Source organism: Cinclus cinclus, chromosome Z, assembly GCF_963662255.1.
Source record: "Cinclus cinclus chromosome Z, bCinCin1.1, whole genome shotgun sequence".
NCBI lineage: Eukaryota > Metazoa > Chordata > Aves > Passeriformes > Cinclidae > Cinclus > Cinclus cinclus.
Window position 1 is genome coordinate 38,080,919 of NC_085084.1, and position 24,217 is coordinate 38,105,135.

At 53.0% G+C, this 24,217-nt stretch overlaps 2 protein-coding genes across 2 annotated transcripts; both read left to right on the forward strand.

The window, feature by feature from the left end:
* The first annotated feature begins 155 nt into the window (after positions 1 to 155).
* LOC134056944 (serine/threonine-protein kinase PAK 3-like) lies at positions 156 to 9,650 on the forward strand. The gene is made up of 11 exons (XM_062513905.1): positions 156 to 231; positions 1,134 to 1,227; positions 2,595 to 2,674; positions 3,733 to 3,796; positions 5,062 to 5,110; positions 6,308 to 6,420; positions 6,947 to 7,064; positions 7,702 to 7,801; positions 8,248 to 8,444; positions 9,035 to 9,172; positions 9,561 to 9,650. The coding sequence occupies exons 1-11, from the start codon at positions 156 to 158 to the stop codon at positions 9,648 to 9,650; spliced, it is 1,119 nt and encodes a 372-aa protein (XP_062369889.1).
* Positions 9,651 to 14,493: 4,843 nt separating this feature from the next.
* On the forward strand, positions 14,494 to 23,961 carry LOC134056945 (serine/threonine-protein kinase PAK 3-like). The gene is made up of 11 exons (XM_062513906.1): positions 14,494 to 14,569; positions 15,472 to 15,565; positions 16,906 to 16,985; positions 18,044 to 18,107; positions 19,373 to 19,421; positions 20,619 to 20,731; positions 21,258 to 21,375; positions 22,013 to 22,112; positions 22,559 to 22,755; positions 23,346 to 23,483; positions 23,872 to 23,961. Exons 1-11 carry the CDS (start codon positions 14,494 to 14,496, stop codon positions 23,959 to 23,961), a joined length of 1,119 nt encoding a protein of 372 aa, XP_062369890.1.
* Positions 23,962 to 24,217: the final 256 nt, after the last annotated feature.

Genomic DNA, 24,217 nt, shown 5'->3' on the forward strand with positions numbered 1-24,217 from the left:
GTGGGCAGAGCAGCTCTTTGGCATGCTCCCTGCAGGTGCAACCTGCTGATCGACGAGGTCTCTGACAGCCAGCTGCACCCTGAGAGCTCTCGCAGGATTTTTGTTTGTCCCCACAAGTGCTGTCTGGAGCTGACTTGAGCAGCATAGCTCCCGCCATGGAGAGAGTGTGTGCTGCAGTTTGCACGGCTTTTACCGTGGCTTATTCTGGCTACTTTTTCACCCACCTGGCACGTAAGTAGGTGCTTCTATTCGGTGCAGCAGATGGAAGGCCAAAGGCCATGAAGAGGCCTTTTGTTGGGTAAAGCTGCTGTCAGCAGCTGCAGCTGACAAGGGGGTGTCTCTAGCCAGCGGGGCGTGGGCTGCATTTGTAATGTAGCCTGCTGGGCTTCTTCTCCCCACACGGCATGGCCTGTGGCAGTGGAGTCTGGAATCTCCTGCGTTTGCTGGCTCAAGAATGACAACTTCTAAGAGGGGAAGACAGGGAGAGCTTAGAAGGAGCGCTTGGAAAAACTGCGCTGCTCTCCAGGACTGAGGGGAAGCCTCTTCTTGTTTGCATTCCCCCATCCCAGCACATGTGTGTGGGACTTGACAGTTCCTGTGTGCTGAAAGAGCCCTTCCCTCTGTGAGGAAATCACAGAATCAGCTTGGGAAAGGCCCTTGAAATAGACATTTCAGACAAGTTCCGGTATGCTGCTGGGCACAGGAGGTGTTGCTGTGCGGCGTCACATTAGAACTGCCACCATGGCTAAAGGGCTTGGGCTGAAGCGTTTCGGGGCAAAAGTTTTCAGCAAGCTCGTGGCAACTGACGCTTGCATCTCTTCAGAAAACTGAAATACAGGAAGGAGACGAGCTGTAGCTCCTGCTGGGTGGGGCAGGGCAGAAACAATGACTGTTTCAGAACTTGGACTTCATGGGCCTCAGGTTTCTGGGGCTTGAGTGGCCAAAGAGGACAAAAGACAGACACGAGGCAATCCTTTGTGCTGTTGTCTTGCTTGCTGTGTGACATGAGGCTTGCTGCTGGAGGCATGGAGTGAAAGCAATATGCTCTGGCTTTGGGTTGACTTTTTGGTGGGTTTTCCCAGAGCGGGCAGTTTTCTCACAGCATGGGGTTCTTTTTCCTTTGTGTGTTGCAGGTCACATCGCCCGTGCCTGGAGAGAATCCAGCCCTTGGGTGAGTGGGAAAGGAGCCTTTGGCGTTGGTAGCATTGGACAGCTGTGGAGCAAGCTGTGAGCTGGGCCTGCTGCAGTCCAGTGCCAGCCTGCTTGGATGAATGAAAGTACAGTGCGGGCTCTCTGCAGCAGCAGCAGCAGCAGCAGCAGCAGCAGCAGCAGCAGCAGCAGCAGCAGCAGCAATGTGTGGAGGATGTGTGTCTGTTTTGCCCAGTTCCATTTCAGAGCTTTTAAGCAGTGGAAAGTGGGGTTGCTCGTTGCTTGAATGCATGATGGAATTTCTCCTGTGCAAGAGAGCGCAGTCTGCTCTGATTGGTGCAATTAGCTGGGGGCTGAGCAACTTAGAATCCAGGTGATTCCTCCTTAGTGCATCTGGGTTCTAGAGCTGAATATCAAGAAGGTTGCCTGTCCCTCCCGTTGCTGTCTGTCTGCAGAGCCCAAAAGCAACCTCAGAGCCTCCTGCGGCTGTGCATCTTCCTGAAGAAGAGGCCAAAGGGGAGGAAGATGCCCACCAAGCTGCAGCTGCTGCTACTGTGGGGCCTGAGCATCCAGCATCAGTAAGTGGCAGCTGGGAGTGGCCCTGTGGCTGGAGCAAAGGAGAGCTGGAAGTTTTTGATCAGACAGCACCTCCCCTGCGTAGTTGAAGATGCTGAGTCAGGCTGGAATCTTTCTGGCACTTGCAGAGTGTTTCACCCCTGGGAAAGGGGTGTGGAACTTGGACATTTAGGCATCCGTTCCCCACCACTCTGATAGGGGCTGTGAATTCCTCTTAGCAAGAGACAAGAGGTAGCATTAGGGTGTCTTGGGATGCTGCTGGGGTACAAGTGAGGCCCTTGGTGGCCAGTGGCTGTGCAGGCTCCCTATCTCTGGTGAGGAGAGCCGTGCAAAGATGCACTTGACAGCCTTGCAGGATATGGAGGAGCCACTGTCCCCTGGAGGGACCTGGCCCTGCTCATCAGCAGCTGTGGGGAGCTCAAGGAGCAGCTAAGCTGCAGCAGGGGCCTGTAGCTGAATATCTGTCAGGTTCTGAATGACAGGTTCTTTCCTGTCTCTCCCGCTGCTGTCTGTGCCCAGAGCCCAAGGGCAGCACCAGCCCCTGCTCTTGCTGAACTTGGAGTCAAGGAAGAGGCTGAAGAGGAGGAAGGTGCTAATGAACCTGTCCCTGCTGTCAGCCCACGGCCTGAGCAGCCAACATCAGTAAGCGCCTGCTTTGGTCAGCGGTGTCTTTGGGGTCATGTTGTGCATCGGGTAAAAGCAGCCTTTGGAATTTGCGCCTTGTGTGAGAGAAGGGGGCAGCAAAAGCCGAGAGGTGAAGAGCCCAGGATGTGGCCAGCAGTATCTTCCAAGGGGCTTGCATTTGAAATGGGATTGGAGGGGCATCTGTGGCAGGCGTGTTTCTGACCCAAATTTGTTTCTTGTCCCAGAGCTCCACTTCCTCTGGCCTGGCGCCGGCACGAGCTGCAGCTGCCGGCTCTGAAGAAGCCTCCTGTCCCCAAGCTGGAAAGTCAAGCGCGAGCAGCTCGTGCACCTGGAGCACAAGTAGTTCCTCGGGCAGCATGGAGCAGCTGCTTAGAGAGAGGACAGAGGACGAGTGCCTGGCCCTGCTGAGTATGTCCTTTGTGATGCCTGTGTGCTGGAGCAGTGCCCTGTGTGATCGTGTGTCAGCGTGAGCTGTCCCACCTGCAGTTCCTGCTGGGCTGAGTGTCGGCTGCTGCGGCCTCCACACAGGAGCTGTTGTTGTGCTTGGAGGTGCTGAAGGAACAGCGGGCTCTTGCTGCTGCCTCTGAGGGCAGCCTGGCGTGCTTTGGCTTTGCCTGAGCTTGCCTCAGTACAAAAGGCAAAAGAGAGATGGTTTGTGGCTGAGCAGGAGGCCGGGACCTTGTGAATGAGGCGACTTCAGGGAGCTCCTGTGGGGCCCAGCTCCTGTGGGGCACAGCCAAGGTCATCTTCAGATCATAGCCTCTCCTGAAGGCTGAGGAACCTCATTGTTAAGGCCCATGGCAATAGGTTGCAACATCAGCTGCTGCTGCTGCTCTTGCAAGCCAGAAAGGCATTGTTTAGGTAAAGTGCTGCTTCAAGGCGGAGATCATGCCTCTGCTGGAAGCACTGGGCACTATTCTTCCGCTTCTGGAGCGGGCAGCTGTTGATACAAATTGATTGCAGAAGCCAAGGTGCCTTTGCTGCTTGCAAGGATGCCAGCTTTTGTTGAATGGCGCAGAGTGTTCATGGCCAAGAACAGAAAGGTTTGGGTTTTATAGACCACACTCACTTGTCTTGGTCGTGGCCTTCTGATCTCTGTGTCCTTGGACTGTTTCTCCACGTGCTTAGATTTTAGTTTAGGCTTCTAGTTTAGTGCAGACCGTATGTGCTGCAGAGCTGCTTGTCCTGCTGCTGTTGTTTTGGTGGTGCTGCTGGTGGTGCTGGTGCGGCAATGGTGTTGTTGTTTGTCCAGTGAGGGAGTTGAAAGGGCCCAGTGTGCCAGAGAGTGGGGCTGCCTTGGTGATCTGCTGCAGGCTGGCATCTCAGTTTTGAAGTGAGCATCTTTCCTTTGGGTTTTTACAGGGACGCTGGTGAGCGAAGGAGATCCGGAGGCTAAATATACAGAACTGGAAATTATTGGCAAAGGGTGAGTGCAGCCACAGGTGCTTCTTCAAAGGGAGGGGCTGTGTACTTTGCTGCTGTCACCTGTCGCCGGAGTGATGTCAGGCAAGCTGCAAAGCTGTGCAGACGCTGCGCTGAGACGCTGCTATGTCTCAGTTTTGGTCAGCATTGATAGCTGTGGTCTGAAGGCATGGCAAAGACACCTGGATGCTGGAATGGTCCTTTCTGCAGCAAGGAGCAGCACCTGGCACATCTCCTGTCCCTCAAGTGTCTTTCCCCCTCTTGCCGCTTTTCTTGGGACAAATCATTTCTCTGTGTCCCAAAAGGATACAGGATCCGTGGCAATGAAAGGAGGAAAAGCTTCATTGCCTCCAAGGTCAAGGTAGCAGCTGCGGGCTGTCAGGGAACAGCTCTCAGGAAGCTTTGTTCCAGCGTTTTGCTGAAAACAAGGTTCAGTGGTCAGGATGACCACCTAGCTAGTCTAGAAGCCAAAAGCAGACACAAAAGAAGCAGCTCTCTTTTGTAGCTGAGGTGGCAAAAGCCAAAGCTTCAGGCCCGTGTCCAATGCCAATGCACTCTAGAGGAAAAGGCATCGAGTGCCTGAGGGGAGAGCCCTCGTGGATCCCGTGGGGTTGCGGCCTTTCCTGCAAAGAAAGCACCAAGCTATTCCCTACTGAAAGCCAGCTCTGCGGACTGTCAGTGGGATTGATTTGCAACATTTCCTCTGGGAGGAGCCAAATGTAGAAGAAGTCCCCTGAAAAGTAGAGTGCTTCCTGTGTCTGCTGCACCCAAGAGAAGCAGCTGCCCATGGCTCTGGAGCCAGAAGGCAGCTGTCTGAGGATCTTCTGCTTTGAGCACTTCTCCATTTGTGTGTGCAGCAGTGGAGACCTGTGCCTGCTCTGCCTGTGGCTGCAGCTGTGGCTGGAGACTACTTTCCTTGTCAGCTGCAGAAAGGATGTGTGTTGAGAGGTTTTCTTCTGATGTCTGTGACATGGCTTCAGGCTTCTCAGAAGGCCTGTGTGGAGGTGCCTGAGTGTGGCACATCCACTGCAAGGAGAAGTGTGAGCAGGCCCAACGGCCATGTGTGTGTGTGTGTGTGTGTGTGTGTGTCTGGAAAAATCACAGACACGCACGGACACAGAAAGAGAAAGGGGGAAAGGAGCCAGAGCAGAATGTGTCGCGGTGCATTTGCTGTTTGTCCCTGGCCTCTTTTTCCTCCTTGGGCCACAGTGTCTGGCTTCTGCAGGGACTAAAGGACTTCTCCTTTCTCTGCTGCTGTTTTGTTTCTAGGGGTTTTGGCACTGTGTGCACGGCAGTGGAGACTGCCACAGGAGAAGAGGTAAGTGTCAAGCGGTGCTGCAGCTTGTGCAGCTCTCGAGTGCCCTCCCCTGTGCTGTGAGCTGTGCCTGAGCTTTGGGTCGCCAGTAGAGCTTTGCTGCAAAGGCAACTGAAGTGCAGAGCAGGGTCTGCCTGCCAAGCCCAGTGGGGACAGACTGTGTCCTTCTGAGCTGCCGCAAGCAATGCAAGGAGGCCAAGGGCTGTCTTTCTGAGGAGGACACGCTAGCTGGTTCTTAGTGGCAAGGCGGTGTCTTAGAGAATGGCGGTGCCCTTTGGGGCTTTGGCTCGCGGTTCCCGAGTTCTCCTTTCGTGCTGTCAGCAAATCCATGGGAATTTTGATGGTAGTTCCTTAGGCACGTGCAGTACTGCCCTTGGGAACTGTGCTTAGAGAGAGAGGTCTGCAAGGAGTCTCTCGAGGGCCTAAGCCCTGCTCAGAGCCTGGTGTGTATCGCTAGAGGATCAAGGCATGAGCTATTTCTTTTTAGAATCAGTCAGGAATTGCAAATGTCACTGGTGTGCTAAAAAGCATTTTAGCAGAACAAATGGAAAATTGCTGAAGTGAGGATGTGCTAGCCTTGTTTTTTTTTGATGTGTCCTTAATGATGTTCTCATCATGACAACAATTTTTCCATAAAATCTGTCGGTTTTTATTTCTCTGGGGGGTGTGGGGTGGGCTGGGGGGGACGGTCAGGATGTTTGTAGGGCGGCATTTTATCTGTCATATCTGTAAGGGTTTGCCCTGTTGTTGTGCAGTGAAGAATGCCGGTGGCCACCGGAGTAATGATCAAGCCCCCTAGAAATGGCCAAGGTTTTCCAGGAGTTTTGCTCCATTTTTCCTAGGCCTAAGTTGTTTCCTGCTTGCAAGTGGTGCGTGAATTCAAAATGGGGATGATAAAGTGAGGCCCTGGGGGAAGAATGTGGGTGCAGCAAGGGCGGTTAGAGCTTTGAGCTGGAGAGTTGAGACTGTGTTTCTGCCAGGTTTGCAAGGCAAAGGGTTTCTGGCTGTGTGTCCTGGGAGTGGCGACCAAGGAAGCAGTGTAAAGGGCTCTTGCAAGCTCAGCTTCCGGTTCCTCTGATGTCCAGTCCCAAGGCATTTTGGCACAGCGCAGCTGTATCATCCCAAAATCACAGTGTCCCTGTTGGCCTTGTGTTCCTGTGCCATCGACTTCTTTGATCCATGGTTTGCATGTCGTTTTAGGTGGCCATAAAGAAAATCAGTCTGTTGCAAGTGAAGAGCAACGAACTGTGCGTGAATGAAATCCAGGTCATGCGGGACAATAAGAACGCCAATGTGGTGAACTATGTAGACAGGTGAGTGGTTCTGCTCTTCTGCCGTGAAGGGTCACTGACGTGCTGCAAGCCAGAGGTTCAAGCACTCCTTTGGTTGCTGGCAGAGGGTGGAGCTGTTAATTCCTTCCCCTTTCTGGGCTGATCCACAGCATCTTGGAGGAGTTTGCATGGGGGCTGCATTTATCTTTTGCGGCATATCTAGTTTGAAGTGCGCTTTCAAAGACCAGGTCTCGGCCCAATTTTACTGCGTCAGCAGCCTCCAAGTTCCTGCCCTCCGTGCCCATTGTCCTGTTGGGTTTGCTGTTTGATTTTTCCCCCAAGGTTCTTGAGTTCTGACAAAGCACTGGAGATGGTATTTCCCATGGCCTGTTGCACAGCTGTGCATACCAAGGAGTCTTTTCTACTGCACAGAGTTCAAGCCCTGTAGAGCCTTGTGAATGCCTATTCCCTTCGTCCTGTCTTCCTCGGAGAGAGACACGGACAAAAGGGTCCATCAGGTCACGCAAGCGCACGCGTTCACCTGCAGGTGGTTGTTTCCTCCTTTCAGCTACCTGCTGCACGAGGAACTCTGGCTCGTGATGGAATACATGGACGGAGGGTCTTTGCACGATGTCATTAGGGAGATCCAAATGGCAGAAGGAGAGATGGCAGCTGTCTCCCGCGAGGTATGGGATTGCGTTGGTGCTTGCCATGGCTTGGGTGGAATGGGTGGGAAGGGGAGGATTGATTTCATCTTCCGAGCTTCCTTTCTGCCTATCTCTTGTGACTGGCAGAGCGGGGGCAAGTGCATCTGGAGGGCCTGCCAAGGTGCGGGCCCTTCTTCTAGTGCGTTTGTTTGCGTTGGCCTCTGCAAACACTTGCCTGCTGGCTGTGTGTGCTGCATTCCTTCCCTGTAAGAGCAGCCGTGCTGCTGGCACAGTGTCAACCGAGTGGCAAAGACAAAGAGACACTCACAGGACTCTGCCAGAGCTCAGCCTCCAAGGAGAGCTTTGCACCCAAAGGGGCATTTGCAAAGGCATTTGCTGTCATCTGGCTGGAGAGAGCACAGGCACTGCAGCGGTGCTCCTTCAGTCTGTGTTTGCAGGGCACTGGCCAGAAAAAGCATTGCCCTTTCTCTTTCAAAGCGAATACACCCTCTCTTAGAAAGGCACTGCTGTCGTCATGTTGAAGCAGCAAGCTCTTGTCCTCCCCTCAGCCTTGCCTGCCATGGCTCGGCGTCCCCCAGCAAGTCAGTCTTGCAGATGTGCCACTGCACTGCATGAGGGACGAAGTCAGATCTCCTGTTTGTTTTTCCTCCCTCAGTGCCTGCAAGGCCTGGATTTCCTTCACTGCAAGCAAGTGGTCCACCGAGACATCAAAAGCCACAACATTCTCCTGGGCTTGGATGGATCTGTCAAGCTGGGTGGGTGTTGTTAAGGGCAGGCCCAGCCGTGGTGGGCTGTGGGCTGGGGGTGCATTTGAGTGACTTCCAGTTGCCCAAGAGTGGTGCCTGTGGCAGTGCAGGCTGCCCTGCTGCAAGCGCAGAGCACAGCCACAAGGTACAGGGCGGTGTGGCTGGGAAGAAGGTGTCAGGAGGGGCTTTGGGCTGTGTGTGCCCTCACGCAAGCAAGGCAGTTTCAGTCTGGAGCTTCAGGGAACTAAAAGCCACTGTGTGAAACGGGGGGCTTTTGCTAAGTGGCCCATCTGCTATTTCCTCAGCTGCAGCTGTTAGGAATGCCAGCATGCCATTCCCGTTTGCATTCCCTTTGGATTCCACACTGCCTTCTTGGGCACTGGGAGAGTGGGGACTTCTTCTCTTTGCTTTCCTACTTCACGCTGGCTTGATCCGAGTGTGTTTTTTCTCCTCAGCTGATTTTGGCCTCGCTGCTCAGCTCACGGCTGAGCAGAGCAAACGCAGATCGGCTGTCGGGACTACTTACTGGATGGCGCCTGAAATTTTCACCAGGAAGCCCTACGGCCCCAAAGTGGACATCTGGTCCTTTGGCATCGTGGGGATGGAGATGGTGGAAGGAGCTCCTCCTTACCTGATGGAAACGTCCCGCACGGTGCGCTGCAACTTCTCTCAGATGCTCCTGTCCCTCTAAGAAAATCTGCCCCCGTTCTTCTGCCTGCCAAGCTTGGTAACACCTGAAGACCATAGCTCCCGGGCTGCATAGTCTCTTGTGCTTCTTGCCCTGTATTATTCCCCTTGCCCTTGAATTAGGAACGGCCCAAAGTACGCTGATGCCATTTGCTTGCTGGCAGCTTTGCCTAAGGGAGCAGTGAGCAGCGCCAAGCTGCATGTTACGGAAGAATCCTTGGGAAGAGTAGAGTTAGACCAAAGTCCCTCTTCCAAATTGGCGGTAGAGCTGGTGTCAGTCCTCGGAGAAGCCGAGTGTGCTTTTGCTGATGGATTTGCTCCTGATTCCCAATCAGCCCACGAAATCAGGGCTGAAGGCAGGAGCTTTTGCACATTGGACTGGCTGTGGTTGCCTCTGGCTTTGGGTTCAGTTGGTTGGGGTGGGAAAGGCATGTCGCAGCCTCTGGCGGGGAGGAAAGGGCCACTTGTGAGAGTGCAGCTTGGCCAGCGGGGTGTGGGTGAGCAGTTTTGGGTGCGAAGGAGACAGGTGGAGTGTGGCGTTGCCTTCTTCTCTAGGCTCGACAGCTGATCAGCACCGGGGGCACCCCGAAGCTGCAGAAGCCCAGGCAGCAGTCGGCTTGGTTGCGAGACTTTCTGCACTGCTGCCTGGAGACAGACGAGGACAGGCGCTGGTCTGCCCAGGAACTTCTGCAGGTAAAAGGCAGAGCAGCTACAGGCTGTGCCAGCTACCCACTGCCAGGGGCTCCTCCTCTGCTCAAGTCCAAGGCGTCAGGTGGGCCCCGCTCCTAAGAATCTCCATTCTGGGGGCTTTCCAAAGGAAAAACAAGGAGAATCCCAGCCTGCCATGGCTTGGAAGGAGCCTTGCAATGACAATTAGACTAAATCTCCTTAAGCTGCAGACCTCTGGCTTCATGCATTTGTGGAATTGGAAGCCATGTTTGCCTGTGGCAGGAAAGTCCTGGACAGGGAGACAGAGGTGCACAGACTGCCCTCGTTTCTCTGTGTCTCTGGTAGCCAGAGAAAGGCTGCTTCAGCCTGTGAGGAAAGCAGAAGTTCATTTGTTCTTTTTCTCTTTGGGCAGCATCCGTTTGTAACTTCAGCCAAGCCGACCTCCAGCCTGACGCCTCTGATCATGGCAGCGCAGCAGCTTATGGCTGACAGAAGATTCTAGCCGTGCAAGAGGCCGTTGTTGTTTGTTGTTCTTTTGAGTTTGTAGGTTGGAAGGAGTAGTTTGTAGTTTGTAGTTTGTAGATAGTTTAGGCTGATAGTCAAAATAAATACTGTAAAACCATCACTGTGTTGGAAGCTTCCCTTCCTTCTGTGAATAAGCTGTAAATTTGAGTCTGAATGGTCAGGTGTTTCTAAAGCATGGGAAGATAGAGGGATGGGGTTTGGGAGTCAGTTTGGAAGTGGGCGGAGGTCTTCCTCCAGAACAAACCTCCTTGTGGAGATACAGGCTTTTAGCTGTGAATAGAGAAGCAGAAGATGGCAAAACAGAGCAGAGCAGGGGTGTCACTGCTGGGGACGCCGCTGTGGCCGTGGTTGTGTGGCAGCTGCTGGGAAAGTTTGGGAGTGTCTGTGCTGCCCTGGGCAGAAAGGAAGGCAGCCAGGCTTCTCCACAGGCTCAGGCGCAGGTGAGTGTCCAGCAGGAACACTCAGTTCTCCTACGGGAACTGAGGCCAAGATGAGGGATGAAAAGTTCTGCAGTTTGGATCTGTGTGAGCCAAGGGCTGTGTCAGCTGGGCACCCCGCACTAGGGAAGGAGCTGCCCAGACAGAGCTCCCTGGGGTCATGCTGCACACGGGGCTGGCAGGAGACACAGCCAGGGCAGGGGACCCAAAGTGGCCAAAGAGATATTCCTGACCATCCCACATGCTGCTCAGTATTTCAAGCTGGGTGCCTGCAGGAGGAAGGATGTTTGGAGTGATGGCATTTGTCTTCTCAAGTCACTGTGAGGCTTGAGGGGTCCCTGATGTCCTGGAGATGTGAAACACCTGCCTCCCCTTGTGTGCTGGTTTTACCCTGGCGGGCGGGCCCACTAGCAAGTTTTTCCCCATGAGAACTTCCTCTGTGGATTGATGGGACCAATTGGAGGCTGGTTTAGTTGTTGACAGCCTGAGAAAAGAATTGGAAAAGTCGGTTTGCTCCGTGCATCACATTTGAAGCAGGTAAGCCCCAGGAACGCTCTCTTGCATTTTTGGCCTCTTACGGTGTGGCACTGGGCTAGCGCTGGTCCCTTCTAGTATGGGGCCCGGGCCAGGCACAGGGCCAAGCTCCAGCGGCTGCCGGGGCCCGTCTTTAAGCAGGGGCCCCAGTGGTCAAGAGGAGGAGAGGCCCATTGCTGGGATCCTCGCCTTTTCCCGGTGTGGCCGTGGCTCGGCGGGGCCCTGCCCTGCCCCGGCTCGGAGCAGCCCTGGGGTGGCCGAGCCCGCCCGGCCGCCCTCACGGCCTGGGGGGCGGCAGCTGGGCCCCGTTTGGGAGAGACCCCCACGGCTTTGTGTGCTGGGCAAGGCAGAGGGAGAACCCCCGGCCTGCAGCTGGAGCCGGGTGCAGTGAGAGCCGGAAGAAAGCCATGGAGCCAGAGCCTTGGCACCCATTTCTCCTCTGGCTGGACTTTGCAGTTTTCGTCCTGCCCCTCCAGCTTGGCCTGGGCGGCCTGAGCTCCTGACACAGCTGCCGCATGGCCGGGCCCATCTCCTGCAACTTCTGTGGGAGATTTTAAGTTTTTTTCCAATGCTCAGATAAGACTTACCGCCTTTCATCTTCCCGTGGGTGAGAGGAAGAAGAACAGAAAAGATACACCAAAGTCAATGAAGTCAAAGCTAAGTTTCTAAATGGAAGGAGAATGAAGAGACTCCATGAAGGTGGGCTGAAATATCTTTTTTGTAAGTTATAGGGGTGGACTGTGCTTCACAAACATTTTCTTTAAACCATGGAAAAAAAGAGAGACCTGGGGTGGTGGGGGGGTGGAGCAAGGTGTAAAGGGTTTGAAGAATCCTTTGCCCTGAGGAAAAGAGGGGGATCTCTGTTCCTGGGAATAATATATAAACAGAGAGAGAAGTGAGCTAAAGAGAACTTTTGCCTTGGAGTAGCTCATCCTTACAAGTCATACCCCATGACTTTTTACCATGGCCCGCAACTCAGTTGTGAACAGACTGTGAAGTGGGAGGAGTTTCCTGACAGCAGATCCCGGGCAGCTGTGAATCCTGAGCAAGTGGAGTCAAAAGAGAACTGGCAATTTCCTCTCTTAGTAAAAGATCCTTATAGCTAAAGAAAAAGAAACTCCTCTCCCTAAAGTGAACTGGAAAAGATAATTTACGGAAGAAATTGACGGAAGTGTCTCTGCATGTTGTTAAGCTGTAACAAAGGGGGAAAGAAGAGCTGGTCTGAAAATCTGCTCTGAATTTATTATTCTTATTCTTTGTGTAGTTAATAAAGTCTTTTTCTTTATTCCCTTTGTAAGTGTTTGGCCTGCTTTACTTTTACTCCTAATTCTAGTTCACAACAAAAGGTAACGATATTAAAATTGGCAAACCTTAAACTATTACATTATTGGTACATTGGCCCGGAAACAAACAAACAAACAAACGAAACCATTACACCTTGGGAAATGGGAAATGAGCTCTTTGCTCATTCGCTTGTGGGAAATGCAAAGGCCAGAGAGCTCTCCGGGCCTTGTGCATCCAGGCTCAGAGGTAGAGATGGATACAATGTTTAACCTGAGACTTTAGGGAAGGCCTTTAGAATTACAAGCTAAAAAGTGAAGCAGACAGGAAAGAGGAATACAGGTTTGCACTTGAAATGGAAATATGTTTTAAGCAAAGAGAAAGATGTGTTATGTAAGCCAGGCAATACGTTAAGTAAGGTAGCAAAAGGTTTTCAAACGTAGCAATAGAACTTGTTCTAAAGTTAGTGAAAAGATGAAGATGCAGCAATGTGAATTTAGAAATGCTGTATGATTGGTTGAAAAATGATGCATTCTGGCAAGGCTGCAGAAAGTAAGGAATTAATGATTGCTATGAAAAGACACTCACAAGTTTTGCAGAAGTATGTGACTAGTGAAAAAACGAACATAAGGCATCGGAATGAAGAAGGGAAAGGCTTCTGATACTATGGCACTGGATGTAACACCTTTAATGCCTCACCTTTCTATGAGATTGATGCCATAAGGCAAGAAAGCACTTTTTATCCAGTCTCTCAGTTGCCCCATTTCTCCTAATATTATTTTTCCGATACGGTGGGAACACGAGTTCTGCTACGGGAACTGAGGCCAAGATGAGGGATGAAAAGTTCTGCATTTTGGATCTGTGTGAGCCAAGGGCTGTGTCAGCTGGGCACCCCGCACTAGGGAAGGAGCTGCCCAGACAGAGCTCCCTGGGGTCATGCTGCACACGAGGCTGGCAGGAGACACAGCCAGGGCAGGGGACCCAAAGTGGCCAAAGAGATATTCCTGACCATCCCACATGCTGCTCAGTATTTCAAGCTGGGTACCAGCAGGAGGAAGGATGTTTGGAGTGATGGCATTTGTCTTCTCAAGTCACTGTGAGGCTTGAGGGGTCCCTGATGTCCTGGAGATGTGAAACACCTGCCTCCCCTTGGGAAATGGGGAATGAGTTCAAAGGGGTTTCTTGGCCTATGCATGAGGCTTCTGCATTCCCTATGCAGCTCAATTGTTTTCTGCACCTGGCAATTTTCCAGCTTCTACCCTTCCAATTCTCTGCACAGGCCAGCCTGCTGGTGACCGGGCATCGAGTGAGAATGGCTGTGTGTGGCACTTGCTTGCTGCCTGGGCTTAAACCACAACATGGCAAAGAGAGCAAAAGAGGTTGGAATGCAAGAGGAGGAGGGAGAAGGAAGCATCCACGTTTTGGAATGGCGGTGGTTTTTCTGTTTTCCTCAGCCTGCCTTCCCGTAGCTGCTCCAGCACGTGATCTATTTGGTCTCTGCCTCAAAACTTCAGTTTCTCTGGGACCAGCCCACTTGGGCGCACTGCTTTACTCCTTCCAGCACTTTGGGACTCGGCCCACAGCGATGATGCTGGTACCTTCTATTCTCTTTCTTTCTTTCTTTTTTTTTCTTTCTTTCTCTCTTTCTTTCTTTCTCTCTTTCTTTCTTTTCTTTCTTTTCCTTCCTTCCTTCCTTCCTTTCTTTCTTTCTTTTCCTTCCTTTCTTCCTTCCTTCCCATCTGCAGCAGGCAGCTCCCTCTGAGGCACACGTTTGCCCAGGGAAGCTCCCTGAGGTGCAGCTCAGATGGCCGAGTCTCCTTGGAAATGCCACAGCAGTGCAGCAGGAGGATGATGTGATTTTAGTGGATGTGTTGCTTAGCTTTCCATGTTTTCATCAATGTACCTTTTTAGGCCTGTGTCCCACCTTGTTCTGCAGCAAACAAGTGAGGAAGAAGGGCTCTGAAAGGCCTTCCTGAGGTTTTGTCCCACAGCTGGCATTGAAGGGGGGATTTCCATTGGTGCTGCCTTTTAGAGCCCCACCTGCATCAAGCCTCATGATTTAACACAGGACAATGAGTGGCCAAAGGTGCTGTTCTCTTTTTTGGTTTCTCCTCACATCATCATGGTCCCTCCTCCATGTTCAGCTTCTCAGCGTGGGCTACAAGGGCTTCCTGTGTTCTTGGTGTTACTCCCAGATGCCTTGAGCAACAGCTTATGGACTAGGCGGGCTTTTTGTGTTGCTTTGTAGCAGAGGAGAACTTTGCAGGTGCCTTTTGGCCTTAGCTGAAGTGAGAAGGTGTGCTTCTCGGTGTGACTTCACAAGGCAGCCTAGAGCAGCTGCTATTGTGATGTCAGCGGCCGCATCCCAGCGCTGTCAAGGCAAAGTTGCTGTGCCCAGGCACGGGAGGCCTCAGTGGGCAGAGCAGCTCTTTGGCATGCTCCCTGCAGGTGCAACCTGCTGATCGACGAGGTCTCTGACAGCCAGCTGCACCCTGAGAGCTCTCGCAGGATTTTTGTTTGTCCCCACAAGTGCTGTCTGGTGCCGACTTGAGCAGCATAGCTCCCGCCATGGAGAGAGTGTGTGCTGCAGTTTGCACGGCTTTTACCGTGGCTTATTCTGGCTACTTTTTCACCCACCTGGCACGTAAGTAGGCGCTTCTATTCGGTGCAGCAGATGGAAGGCCAAAGGCCATGAAGAGGCCTTTTGTTGGGTAAAGCTGCTGTCAGCAGCTGCAGCTGACAAGGGGGTGTCTCTAGCCAGCGGGCCGTGGGCTGCATTTGTAATGTAGCCTGCTGGGCTTCTTCTCCCCACACGGCATGGCCTGTGGCAGTGGAGTCTGGAATCTCCTGCGTTTGCTGGCTCAAGAATGACAACTTCTAAGAGGGGAAGACAGGGAGAGCTTAGAAGGAGCGCTTGGAAAAACTGCGCTGCTCTCCAGGACTGAGGGGAAGCCTCTTCTTGTCTGCATTCCCCCATCCCAGCACATGTGTGTGGGACTTGACAGTTCCTGTGTGCTGAAAGAGCCCTTCCCTCTGTGAGGAAATCACAGAATCAGCTTGGGAAAGGCCCTTGAAATAGACATTTCAGACAAGTTCCTGTATGCTGCTGGGCACAGGAGGTGCTGCTGTGCTGCGTCACATTAGAACTGCCACCATGGCTAAAGGGCTTGGGCTGAAGTGTTACGGGGCAAAGGTTTTCAGCAAGCTCGTAGCAACTGACGCATGCATCTCTTCAGAAAACTGAAATACAGGAAGGAGACGAGCTGTAGCTCCTGCTGGGTGGGGCAGGGCAGAAACAATGACTGTTTCAGAACTTGGACTTCATGGGCCTCAGGTTTCTGGGGCTTGAGTGGCCAAAGAGGACAAAAGACAGACACGAGGCAATCCTTTGTGCTGTTGTCTTGCTTGCTGTGTGACACGAGGCTTGCTGCTGGAGGCATGGAGTGAAAGCAATATGCTCTGGCTTTGGGTTGACTTTTTGGTGAGTTTTCCCAGAGCGGGCAGTTTTCTCACAGCATGGGGTTCTTTTTCCTTTGTGTGTTGCAGGTCACATCGCCCGTGCCTGGAGAGAATCCAGCCCTTGGGTGAGTGGGAAAGGAGCCTTTGGCGTTGGTAGCATTGGACAGCTGTGGAGCAAGCTGTGAGCTGGGCCTGCTGCAGTCCAGTGCCAGCCTGCTTGGATGAATGAAAGTACAGTGCGGGCTCTCTGCAGCAGCAGGAGCAGCAGCAGCAGCAGCAATGTGTGGAGGATGTGTGTCTGTTTTGCCCAGTTCCATTTCAGAGCTTTTAAGCAGTGGAAAGTGGGGTTGCTCGTTGCTTGAATGCATGATGGAATTTCTCCTGTGCAAGAGAGCGCAGTCTGCTCTGATTGGTCCAATTAGCTGGAGGCTGAGCAACTTAGAATCCAGATGATTCCTCCTTAGTGCATCTGGGTTCTAGAGCTGAATATCAAGAAGGTTGCCTGTCCCTCCCATTGCTGTCTGTCTGCAGAGCCCAAAAGCAACCTCAGAGCCTCCTGCGGCTGCGCATCTTCCTGAAGAAGAGGCCAAAGGGGAGGAAGATGCCCACCAAGCTGCAGCTGCTGCTACTGTGGGGCCTGAGCATCCAGCATCAGTAAGTGGCAGCTGGGAGTGGCCCTGTGGCTGGAGCAAAGGAGAGCTGGAAGTTTTTGATCAGACAGCACCTCCCCTGCGTAGTTGAAGATGCTGAGTCAGGCTGGAATCTTTCTGGCACTTGCAGAGTGTTTCACCCCTGGGAAAGGGGTGTGGAACTTGGACATTTAGGCATCCGTTCCCCACCACTCTGATAGGGGCTGTGAATTCCTCTTAGCAGGAGACATGAGGTAGCATTAGGGTGTCTTTGGATGTTGCTGGGGTACAAGTGAGGCCCTTGGTGGCCAGTGGCTGTGCAGGCTCCCTATCTCTGGTGAGGAGAGCCGTGCAAAGATGCACTTGACAGCCTTGCAGGATATGGAGGAGCCACTGTCCCCTGGAGGGACCTGGCCCTGCTCATCAGCAGCTGTGGGGAGCTCAAGGAGCAGCTAAGCTGCAGCAGGGGCCTGTAGCTGAATATCTGTCAGGTTCTGAATGACAGGTTCTTTCCTGTCCCTCCCGCTGCTGTCTGTGCCCAGAGCCCAAGGGCAGCACCAGCCCCTGCTCTTGCTGAACGTGGAGTCAAGGAAGAGGCTGAAGAGGAGGAAGGTGCTAATGAACCTGTCCCTGCTGTCAGCCCACGGCCTGAGCAGCCAACATCAGTAAGCGCCTGCTTTGGTCAGCGGTGTCTTTGGGGTCATGTTGTGCATCGGGTAAAAGCAGCCTTTGGAATTTGTGCCTTGTGTGAGAGAAGGGGGCAGCAAAAGCCGAGAGGTGAAGAGCCCAGGATGTGGCCAGCAGCATCTTCCAAGGGGCTTGCATTTGAAATGGGATTGGAGGGGCATCTGTGGCAGGCGTGTTTCTGACCCAAATTTGTTTCTTGTCCCAGAGCTCCACTTCCTCTGGCCTGGCGCCGGCACGAGCTGCAGCTGCCGGCTCTGAAGAAGCCTCCTGTCCCCAAGCTGGAAAGTCAAGCGCGAGCAGCTCGTGCACCTGGAGCACAAGTAGTTCCTCGGGCAGCATGGAGCAGCTGCTTAGAGAGAGGACAGAGGACGAGTGCCTGGCCCTGCTGAGTATGTCCTTTGTGATGCCTGTGTGCTGGAGCAGTGCCCTGTGTGATCGTGTGTCAGCGTGAGCTGTCCCACCTGCAGTTCCTGCTGGGCTGAGTGTCGGCTGCTGCGGCCTCCACACAGGAGCTGTTGTTGTGCTTGGAGGTGCTGAAGGAACAGCGGGCTCTTGCTGCTGCCTCTGAGGGCAGCCTGGCGTGCTTTGGCTTTGCCTGAGCTTGCCTCAGTACAAAAGGCAAAAGAGAGATGGTTTGTGGCTGAGCAGGAGGCCGGGACCTTGTGAATGAGGCGACTTCAGGGAGCTCCTGTGGGGCCCAGCTCCTGTGGGGCACAGCCAAGGTCATCTTCAGATCATAGCCTCTCCTGAAGGCTGAGGAACCTCACTGTTAAGGCCCATGGCAATAGGTTGCAACATCAGCTGCTGCTGCTGCTCTTGCAAGCCAGAAAGGCATTGTTTAGGTAAAGTGCTGCTTCAAGGCGGAGATCATGCCTCTGCTGGAAGCACTGGGCACTATTCTTCCGCTTCTGGAGCGGGCAGCTGTTGATACAAATTGATTGCAGAAGCCAAGGTGCCTTTGCTGCTTGCAAGGATGCCAGCTTTTGTTGAATGGCGCAGAGTGTTCATGGCCAAGAACAGAAAGGTTTGGGTTTTATAGACCACACTCACTTGTCTTGGTCGTGGCCTTCTGATCTCTGTGTCCTTGGACTGTTTCTCCACGTGCTTAGATTTTAGTTTAGGCTTCTAGTTTAGTGCAGACCGTATGTGCTGCAGAGCTGCTTGTCCTGCTGCTGTTGTTTTGGTGGTGCTGCTGGTGGTGCTGGTGCGGCAATGGTGTTGTTGTTTGTCCAGTGAGGGAGTTGAAAGGGCCCAGTGTGCCAGAGAGTGGGGCTGCCTTGGTGATCTGCTGCAGGCTGGCATCTCAGTTTTGAAGTGAGCATCTTTCCTTTGGGTTTTTACAGGGACGCTGGTGAGCGAAGGAGATCCGGAGGCTAAATATACAGAACTGGAAATTATTGGCAAAGGGTGAGTGCAGCCACAGGTGCTTCTTCAAAGGGAGGGGCTGTGTACTTTGCTGCTGTCACCTGTCGCCGGAGTGATGTCAGGCAAGCTGCAAAGCTGTGCAGACGCTGCGCTGAGACGCTGCTATGTCTCAGTTTTGGTCAGCATTGATAGCTGTGGTCTGAAGGCATGGCAAAGACACCTGGATGCTGGAATGGTCCTTTCTGCAGCAAGGAGCAGCACCTGGCACATCTCCTGTCCCTCAAGTGTCTTTCCCCCTCTTGCCGCTTTTCTTGGGACAAATCATTTCTCTGTGTCCCAAAAGGATACAGGATCCGTGGCAATGAAAGGAGGAAAAGCTTCATTGCCTCCAAGGTCAAGGTAGCAGCTGCGGGCTGTCAGGGAACAGCTCTCAGGAAGCTTTGTTCCAGCGTTTTGCTGAAAACAAGGTTCAGTGGTCAGGATGACCACCTAGCTAGTCTAGAAGCCAAAAGCAGACACAAAAGAAGCAGCTCTCTTTTGTAGCTGAGGTGGCAAAAGCCAAAGCTTCAGGCCCGTGTCCAATGCCAATGCACTCTAGAGGAAAAGGCATCGAGTGCCTGAGGGGAGAGCCCTCGTGGATCCCGTGGGGTTGCGGCCTTTCCTGCAAAGAAAGCACCAAGCTATTCCCTACTGAAAGCCAGCTCTGCGGACTGTCAGTGGGATTGATTTGCAACATTTCCTCTGGGAGGAGCCAAATGTAGAAGAAGTCCCCTGAAAAGTAGAGTGCTTCCTGTGTCTGCTGCACCCAAGAGAAGCAGCTGCCCATGGCTCTGGAGCCAGAAGGCAGCTGTCTGAGGATCTTCTGCTTTGAGCACTTCTCCATTTGTGTGTGCAGCAGTGGAGACCTGTGCCTGCTCTGCCTGTGGCTGCAGCTGTGGCTGGAGACTACTTTCCTTGTCAGCTGCAGAAAGGATGTGTGTTGAGAGGTTTTCTTCTGATGTCTGTGACATGGCTTCAGGCTTCTCAGAAGGCCTGTGTGGAGGTGCCTGAGTGTGGCACATCCACTGCAAGGAGAAGTGTGAGCAGGCCCAACGGCCATGTGTGTGTGTGTGTGTGTGTGTGTGTGTCTGGAAAAATCACAGACACGCACGGACACAGAAAGAGAAAGGGGGAAAGGAGCCAGAGCAGAATGTGTCGCGGTGCATTTGCTGTTTGTCCCTGGCCTCTTTTTCCTCCTTGGGCCACAGTGTCTGGCTTCTGCAGGGACTAAAGGACTTCTCCTTTCTCTGCTGCTGTTTTGTTTCTAGGGGTTTTGGCACTGTGTGCACGGCAGTGGAGACTGCCACAGGAGAAGAGGTAAGTGTCAAGCGGTGCTGCAGCTTGTGCAGCTCTCGAGTGCCCTCCCCTGTGCTGTGAGCTGTGCCTGAGCTTTGGGTCGCCAGTAGAGCTTTGCTGCAAAGGCAACTGAAGTGCAGAGCAGGGTCTGCCTGCCAAGCCCAGTGGGGACAGACTGTGTCCTTCTGAGCTGCCGCAAGCAATGCAAGGAGGCCAAGGGCTGTCTTTCTGAGGAGGACATGCTAGCTGGTTCTTAGTGGCAAGGCGGTGTCTTAGAGAATGGCGGTGCCCTTTGGGGCTTTGGCTCGCGGTTCCCGAGTTCTCCTTTCGTGCTGTCAGCAAATCCATGGGAATTTTGATGGTAGTTCCTTAGGCACGTGCAGTACTGCCCTTGGGAACTGTGCTTAGAGAGAGAGGTCTGCAAGGAGTCTCTCGAGGGCCTAAGCCCTGCTCAGAGCCTGGTGTGTATCGCTAGAGGATCAAGGCATGAGCTATTTCTTTTTAGAATCAGTCAGGAATTGCAAATGTCACTGGTGTGCTAAAAAGCATTTTAGCAGAACAAATGGAAAATTGCTGAAGTGAGGATGTGCTAGCCTTGTTTTTTTTTGATGTGTCCTTAATGATGTTCTCATCATGACAACAATTTTTCCATAAAATCTGTCGGTTTTTATTTCTCTGGGGGGTGTGGGGTGGGCTGGGGGGGACGGTCAGGATGTTTGTAGGGCGGCATTTTATCTGTCATATCTGTAAGGGTTTGCCCTGTTGTTGTGCAGTGAAGAATGCCGGTGGCCACCGGAGTAATGATCAAGCCCCCTAGAAATGGCCAAGGTTTTCCAGGAGTTTTGCTCCATTTTTCCTAGGCCTAAGTTGTTTCCTGCTTGCAAGTGGTGCGTGAATTCAAAATGGGGATGATAAAGTGAGGCCCTGGGGGAAGAATGTGGGTGCAGCAAGGGCGGTTAGAGCTTTGAGCTGGAGAGTTGAGACTGTGTTTCTGCCAGGTTTGCAAGGCAAAGGGTTTCTGGCTGTGTGTCCTGGGAGTGGCGACCAAGGAAGCAGTGTAAAGGGCTCTTGCAAGCTCAGCTTCCGGTTCCTCTGATGTCCAGTCCCAAGGCATTTTGGCACAGCGCAGCTGTATCATCCCAAAATCACAGTGTCCCTGTTGGCCTTGTGTTCCTGTGCCATCGACTTCTTTGATCCATGGTTTGCATGTCGTTTTAGGTGGCCATAAAGAAAATCAGTCTGTTGCAAGTGAAGAGCAACGAACTGTGCGTGAATGAAATCCAGGTCATGCGGGACAATAAGAACGCCAATGTGGTGAACTATGTAGACAGGTGAGTGGTTCTGCTCTTCTGCCGTGAAGGGTCACTGACGTGCTGCAAGCCAGAGGTTCAAGCACTCCTTTGGTTGCTGGCAGAGGGTGGAGCTGTTAATTCCTTCCCCTTTCTGGGCTGATCCACAGCATCTTGGAGGAGTTTGCATGGGGGCTGCATTTATCTTTTGCGGCATATCTAGTTTGAAGTGCGCTTTCAAAGAGCAGGTCTCGGCCCAATTTTACTGCGTCAGCAGCCTCCAAGTTCCTGCCCTCCGTGCCCATTGTCCTGTTGGGTTTGCTGTTTGATTTTTCCCCCAAGGTTCTTGAGTTCTGACAAAGCACTGGAGATGGTATTTCCCATGGCCTGTTGCACAGCTGTGCATACCAAGCAGTCTTTTCTACTGCACAGAGTTCAAGCCCTGTAGAGCCTTGTGAATGCCTATTCCCTTCGTCCTGTCTTCCTCGGAGAGAGACACGGACAAAAGGGTCCATCAGGTCACGCAAGCGCACGCATTCACCTGCAGGTGGTTGTTTCCTCCTTTCAGCTACCTGGTGCACGAGGAACTCTGGCTCGTGATGGAATACATGGACGGAGGGTCTTTGCACGATGTCATTAGGGAGATCCAAATGGCAGAAGGAGAGATAGCAGCTGTGTCCCGCGAGGTAAGGGATTGCGTTGGTGCTTGCCATGGCTTGGGTGGAATGGGTGGGAAGGGGAGGATTGATTTCATCTTCCGAGCTTCCTTTCTGCCTATCTCTTGTGACTGGCAGAGCGGGGGCAAGTGCATCTGGAGGGCCTGCCAAGGTGCGGGCCCTTCTTCTAGTGCGTTTGTTTGCGTTGGCCTCTGCAAACACTTGCCTGCTGGCTGTGTGTGCTGCATTCCTTCCCTGTAAGAGCAGCCGTGCTGCTGGCACAGTGTCAACCGAGTGGCAAAGACAAAGAGACACTCACAGGACTCTGCCAGAGCTCAGCCTCCAAGGAGAGCTTTGCACCCAAAGGGGCATTTGCAAAGGCATTTGCTGTCATCTGGCTGGAGAGAGCACAGGCACTGCAGCGGTGCTCCTTCAGTCTGTGTTTGCAGGGCACTGGCCAGAAAAAGCATTGCCCTTTCTCTTTCAAAGCGAATACACCCTCTCTTAGAAAGGCACTGCTGTCGTCATGTTGAAGCAGCAAGCTCTTGTCCTCCCCTCAGCCTTGCCTGCCATGGCTCGGCGTCCCCCAGCAAGTCAGTCTTGCAGATGTGCCACTGCACTGCATGAGGGACGAAGTCAGATCTCCTGTTTGTTTTTCCTCCCTCAGTGCCTGCAAGGCCTGGATTTCCTTCACTGCAAGCAAGTGGTCCACCGAGACATCAAAAGCCATAACATTCTCCTGGGCTTGGATGGATCTGTCAAGCTGGGTGGGTGTTGTTAAGGGCAGGCCCAGCCGTGGTGGGCTGTGGGCTGGGGGTGCATTTGAGTGACTTCCAGTTGCCCAAGAGTGGTGCCTGTGGCAGTGCAGGCTGCCCTGCTGCAAGCGCAGAGCACAGCCACAAGGTACAGGGCGGTGTGGCTGGGAAGAAGGTGTCAGGAGGGGCTTTGGGCTGTGTGTGCCCTCACGCAAGCAAGGCAGTTTCAGTCTGGAGCTTCAGGGAACTAAAAGCCACTGTGTGAAACGGGGGGCTTTTGCTAAGTGGCCCATCTGCTATTTCCTCAGCTGCAGCTGTTAGGAATGCCAGCATGCCATTCCCGTTTGCATTCCCTTTGGATTCCACACTGCCTTCTTGGGCACTGGGAGAGTGGGGACTTCTTCTCTTTGCTTTCCTACTTCACGCTGGCTTGATCCGAGTGTGTTTTTTCTCCTCAGCTGATTTTGGCCTCGCTGCTCAGCTCACGGCTGAGCAGAGCAAACGCAGATCGGCTGTCGGGACTACTTACTGGATGGCGCCTGAAATTTTCACCAGGAAGCCCTACGGCCCCAAAGTGGACATCTGGTCCTTTGGCATCGTGGGGATGGAGATGGTGGAAGGAGCTCCTCCTTACCTGATGGAAACCTCCCGCACGGTGCGCTGCAACTTCTCTCAGATGCTCCTGTCCCTCTAAGAAAATCTGCCCCCGTTCTTCTGCCTGCCAAGCTTGGTAACACCTGAAGACCATAGCTCCCGGGCTGCATAGTCTCTTGTGCTTCTTGCCCTGTATTATTCCCCTTGCCCTTGAATTAGGAACGGCCCAAAGTACGCTGATGCCATTTGCTTGCTGGCAGCTTTGCCTAAGGGAGCAGTGAGCAGCGCCAAGCTGCATGTTACGGAAGAATCCTTGGGAAGAGTAGAGTTAGACCAAAGTCCCTCTTCCAAATTGGCGGTAGAGCTGGTGTCAGTCCTCGGAGAAGCCGAGTGTGCTTTTGCTGATGGATTTGCTCCTGATTCCCAATCAGCCCATGAAATCAGGGCTGAAGGCAGGAGCTTTTGCACATTGGACTGGCTGTGGTTGCCTCTGGCTTTGGGTTCAGTTGGTTGGGGTGGGAAAGGCATGTCGCAGCCTCTGGCGGGGAGGAAAGGGCCACTTGTGAGAGTGCAGCTTGGCCAGCGGGGTGTGGGTGAGCAGTTTTGGGTGCGAAGGAGACAGGTGGAGTGTGGCGTTGCCTTCTTCTCTAGGCTCGACAGCTGATCAGCACCGGGGGCACCCCGAAGCTGCAGAAGCCCAGGCAGCAGTCGGCTTGGTTGCGAGACTTTCTGCACTGCTGCCTGGAGACAGACGAGGACAGGCGCTGGTCTGCCCAGGAACTTCTGCAGGTAAAAGGCAGAGCAGCTACAGGCTGTGCCAGCTACCCACTGCCAGGGGCTCCTCCTCTGCTCAAGTCCAAGGCGTCAGGTGGGCCCCGCTCCTAAGAATCTCCATTCTGGGGGCTTTCCAAAGGAAAAACAAGGAGAATCCCGGCCTGCCATGGCTTGGAAGGAGCCTTGCAATGACAATTAGACTAAATCTCCTTAAGCTGCAGACCTCTGGCTTCATGCATTTGTGGAATTGGAAGCCATGTTTGCCTGTGGCAGGAAAGTCCTGGACAGGGAGACAGAGGTGCACAGACTGCCCTCGTTTCTCTGTGTCTCTGGTAGCCAGAGAAAGGCTGCTTCAGCCTGTGAGGAAAGCAGAAGTTCATTTGTTCTTTTTCTCTTTGGGCAGCATCCGTTTGTAACTTCAGCCAAGCCGACCTCCAGCCTGACACCTCTGATCATGGCAGCGCAGCAGTTTATGGCTGACAGAAGATTCTAGCCGTGCAAGAGGCCGTTGTTGTTTGTTGTTCTTTTGAGTTTGTAGGTTGGAAGGAGTAGTTTGTAGTTTGTAGTTTGTAGATAGTTTAGGCTGATAGTCAAAATAAATACTGTAAAACCATCACTGTGTTGGAAGCTTCCCTTCCTTCTGTGAATAAGCTGTAAATTTGAGTCTGAATGGTCAGGTGTTTCTAAAGCATGGGAAGATAGAGGGATGGGGTTTGGGAGTCAGTTTGGAAGTGGGCGGAGGTCTTCCT

Coding starts and splice junctions, on each gene's coding strand:
- LOC134056945 (XM_062513906.1), top strand. CDS start 14,494: ATGGAGAGAGTGTGTGCTGCAGTTTGCACGGCTTTTACCGTGGCTTAT. Junction 15,566..16,905: donor GGACAGCTGTGGAGCAAGCT/GTGAGCTGGGCC, acceptor TTCTTGTCCCAG/AGCTCCACTTCCTCTGGCCT. Junction 23,484..23,871: donor CTGCCCAGGAACTTCTGCAG/GTAAAAGGCAGA, acceptor CTCTTTGGGCAG/CATCCGTTTGTAACTTCAGC.
- LOC134056944 (XM_062513905.1), top strand. CDS start 156: ATGGAGAGAGTGTGTGCTGCAGTTTGCACGGCTTTTACCGTGGCTTAT. Junction 5,111..6,307: donor AGACTGCCACAGGAGAAGAG/GTAAGTGTCAAG, acceptor ATGTCGTTTTAG/GTGGCCATAAAGAAAATCAG. Junction 7,065..7,701: donor TGGCAGCTGTCTCCCGCGAG/GTATGGGATTGC, acceptor TTCCTCCCTCAG/TGCCTGCAAGGCCTGGATTT.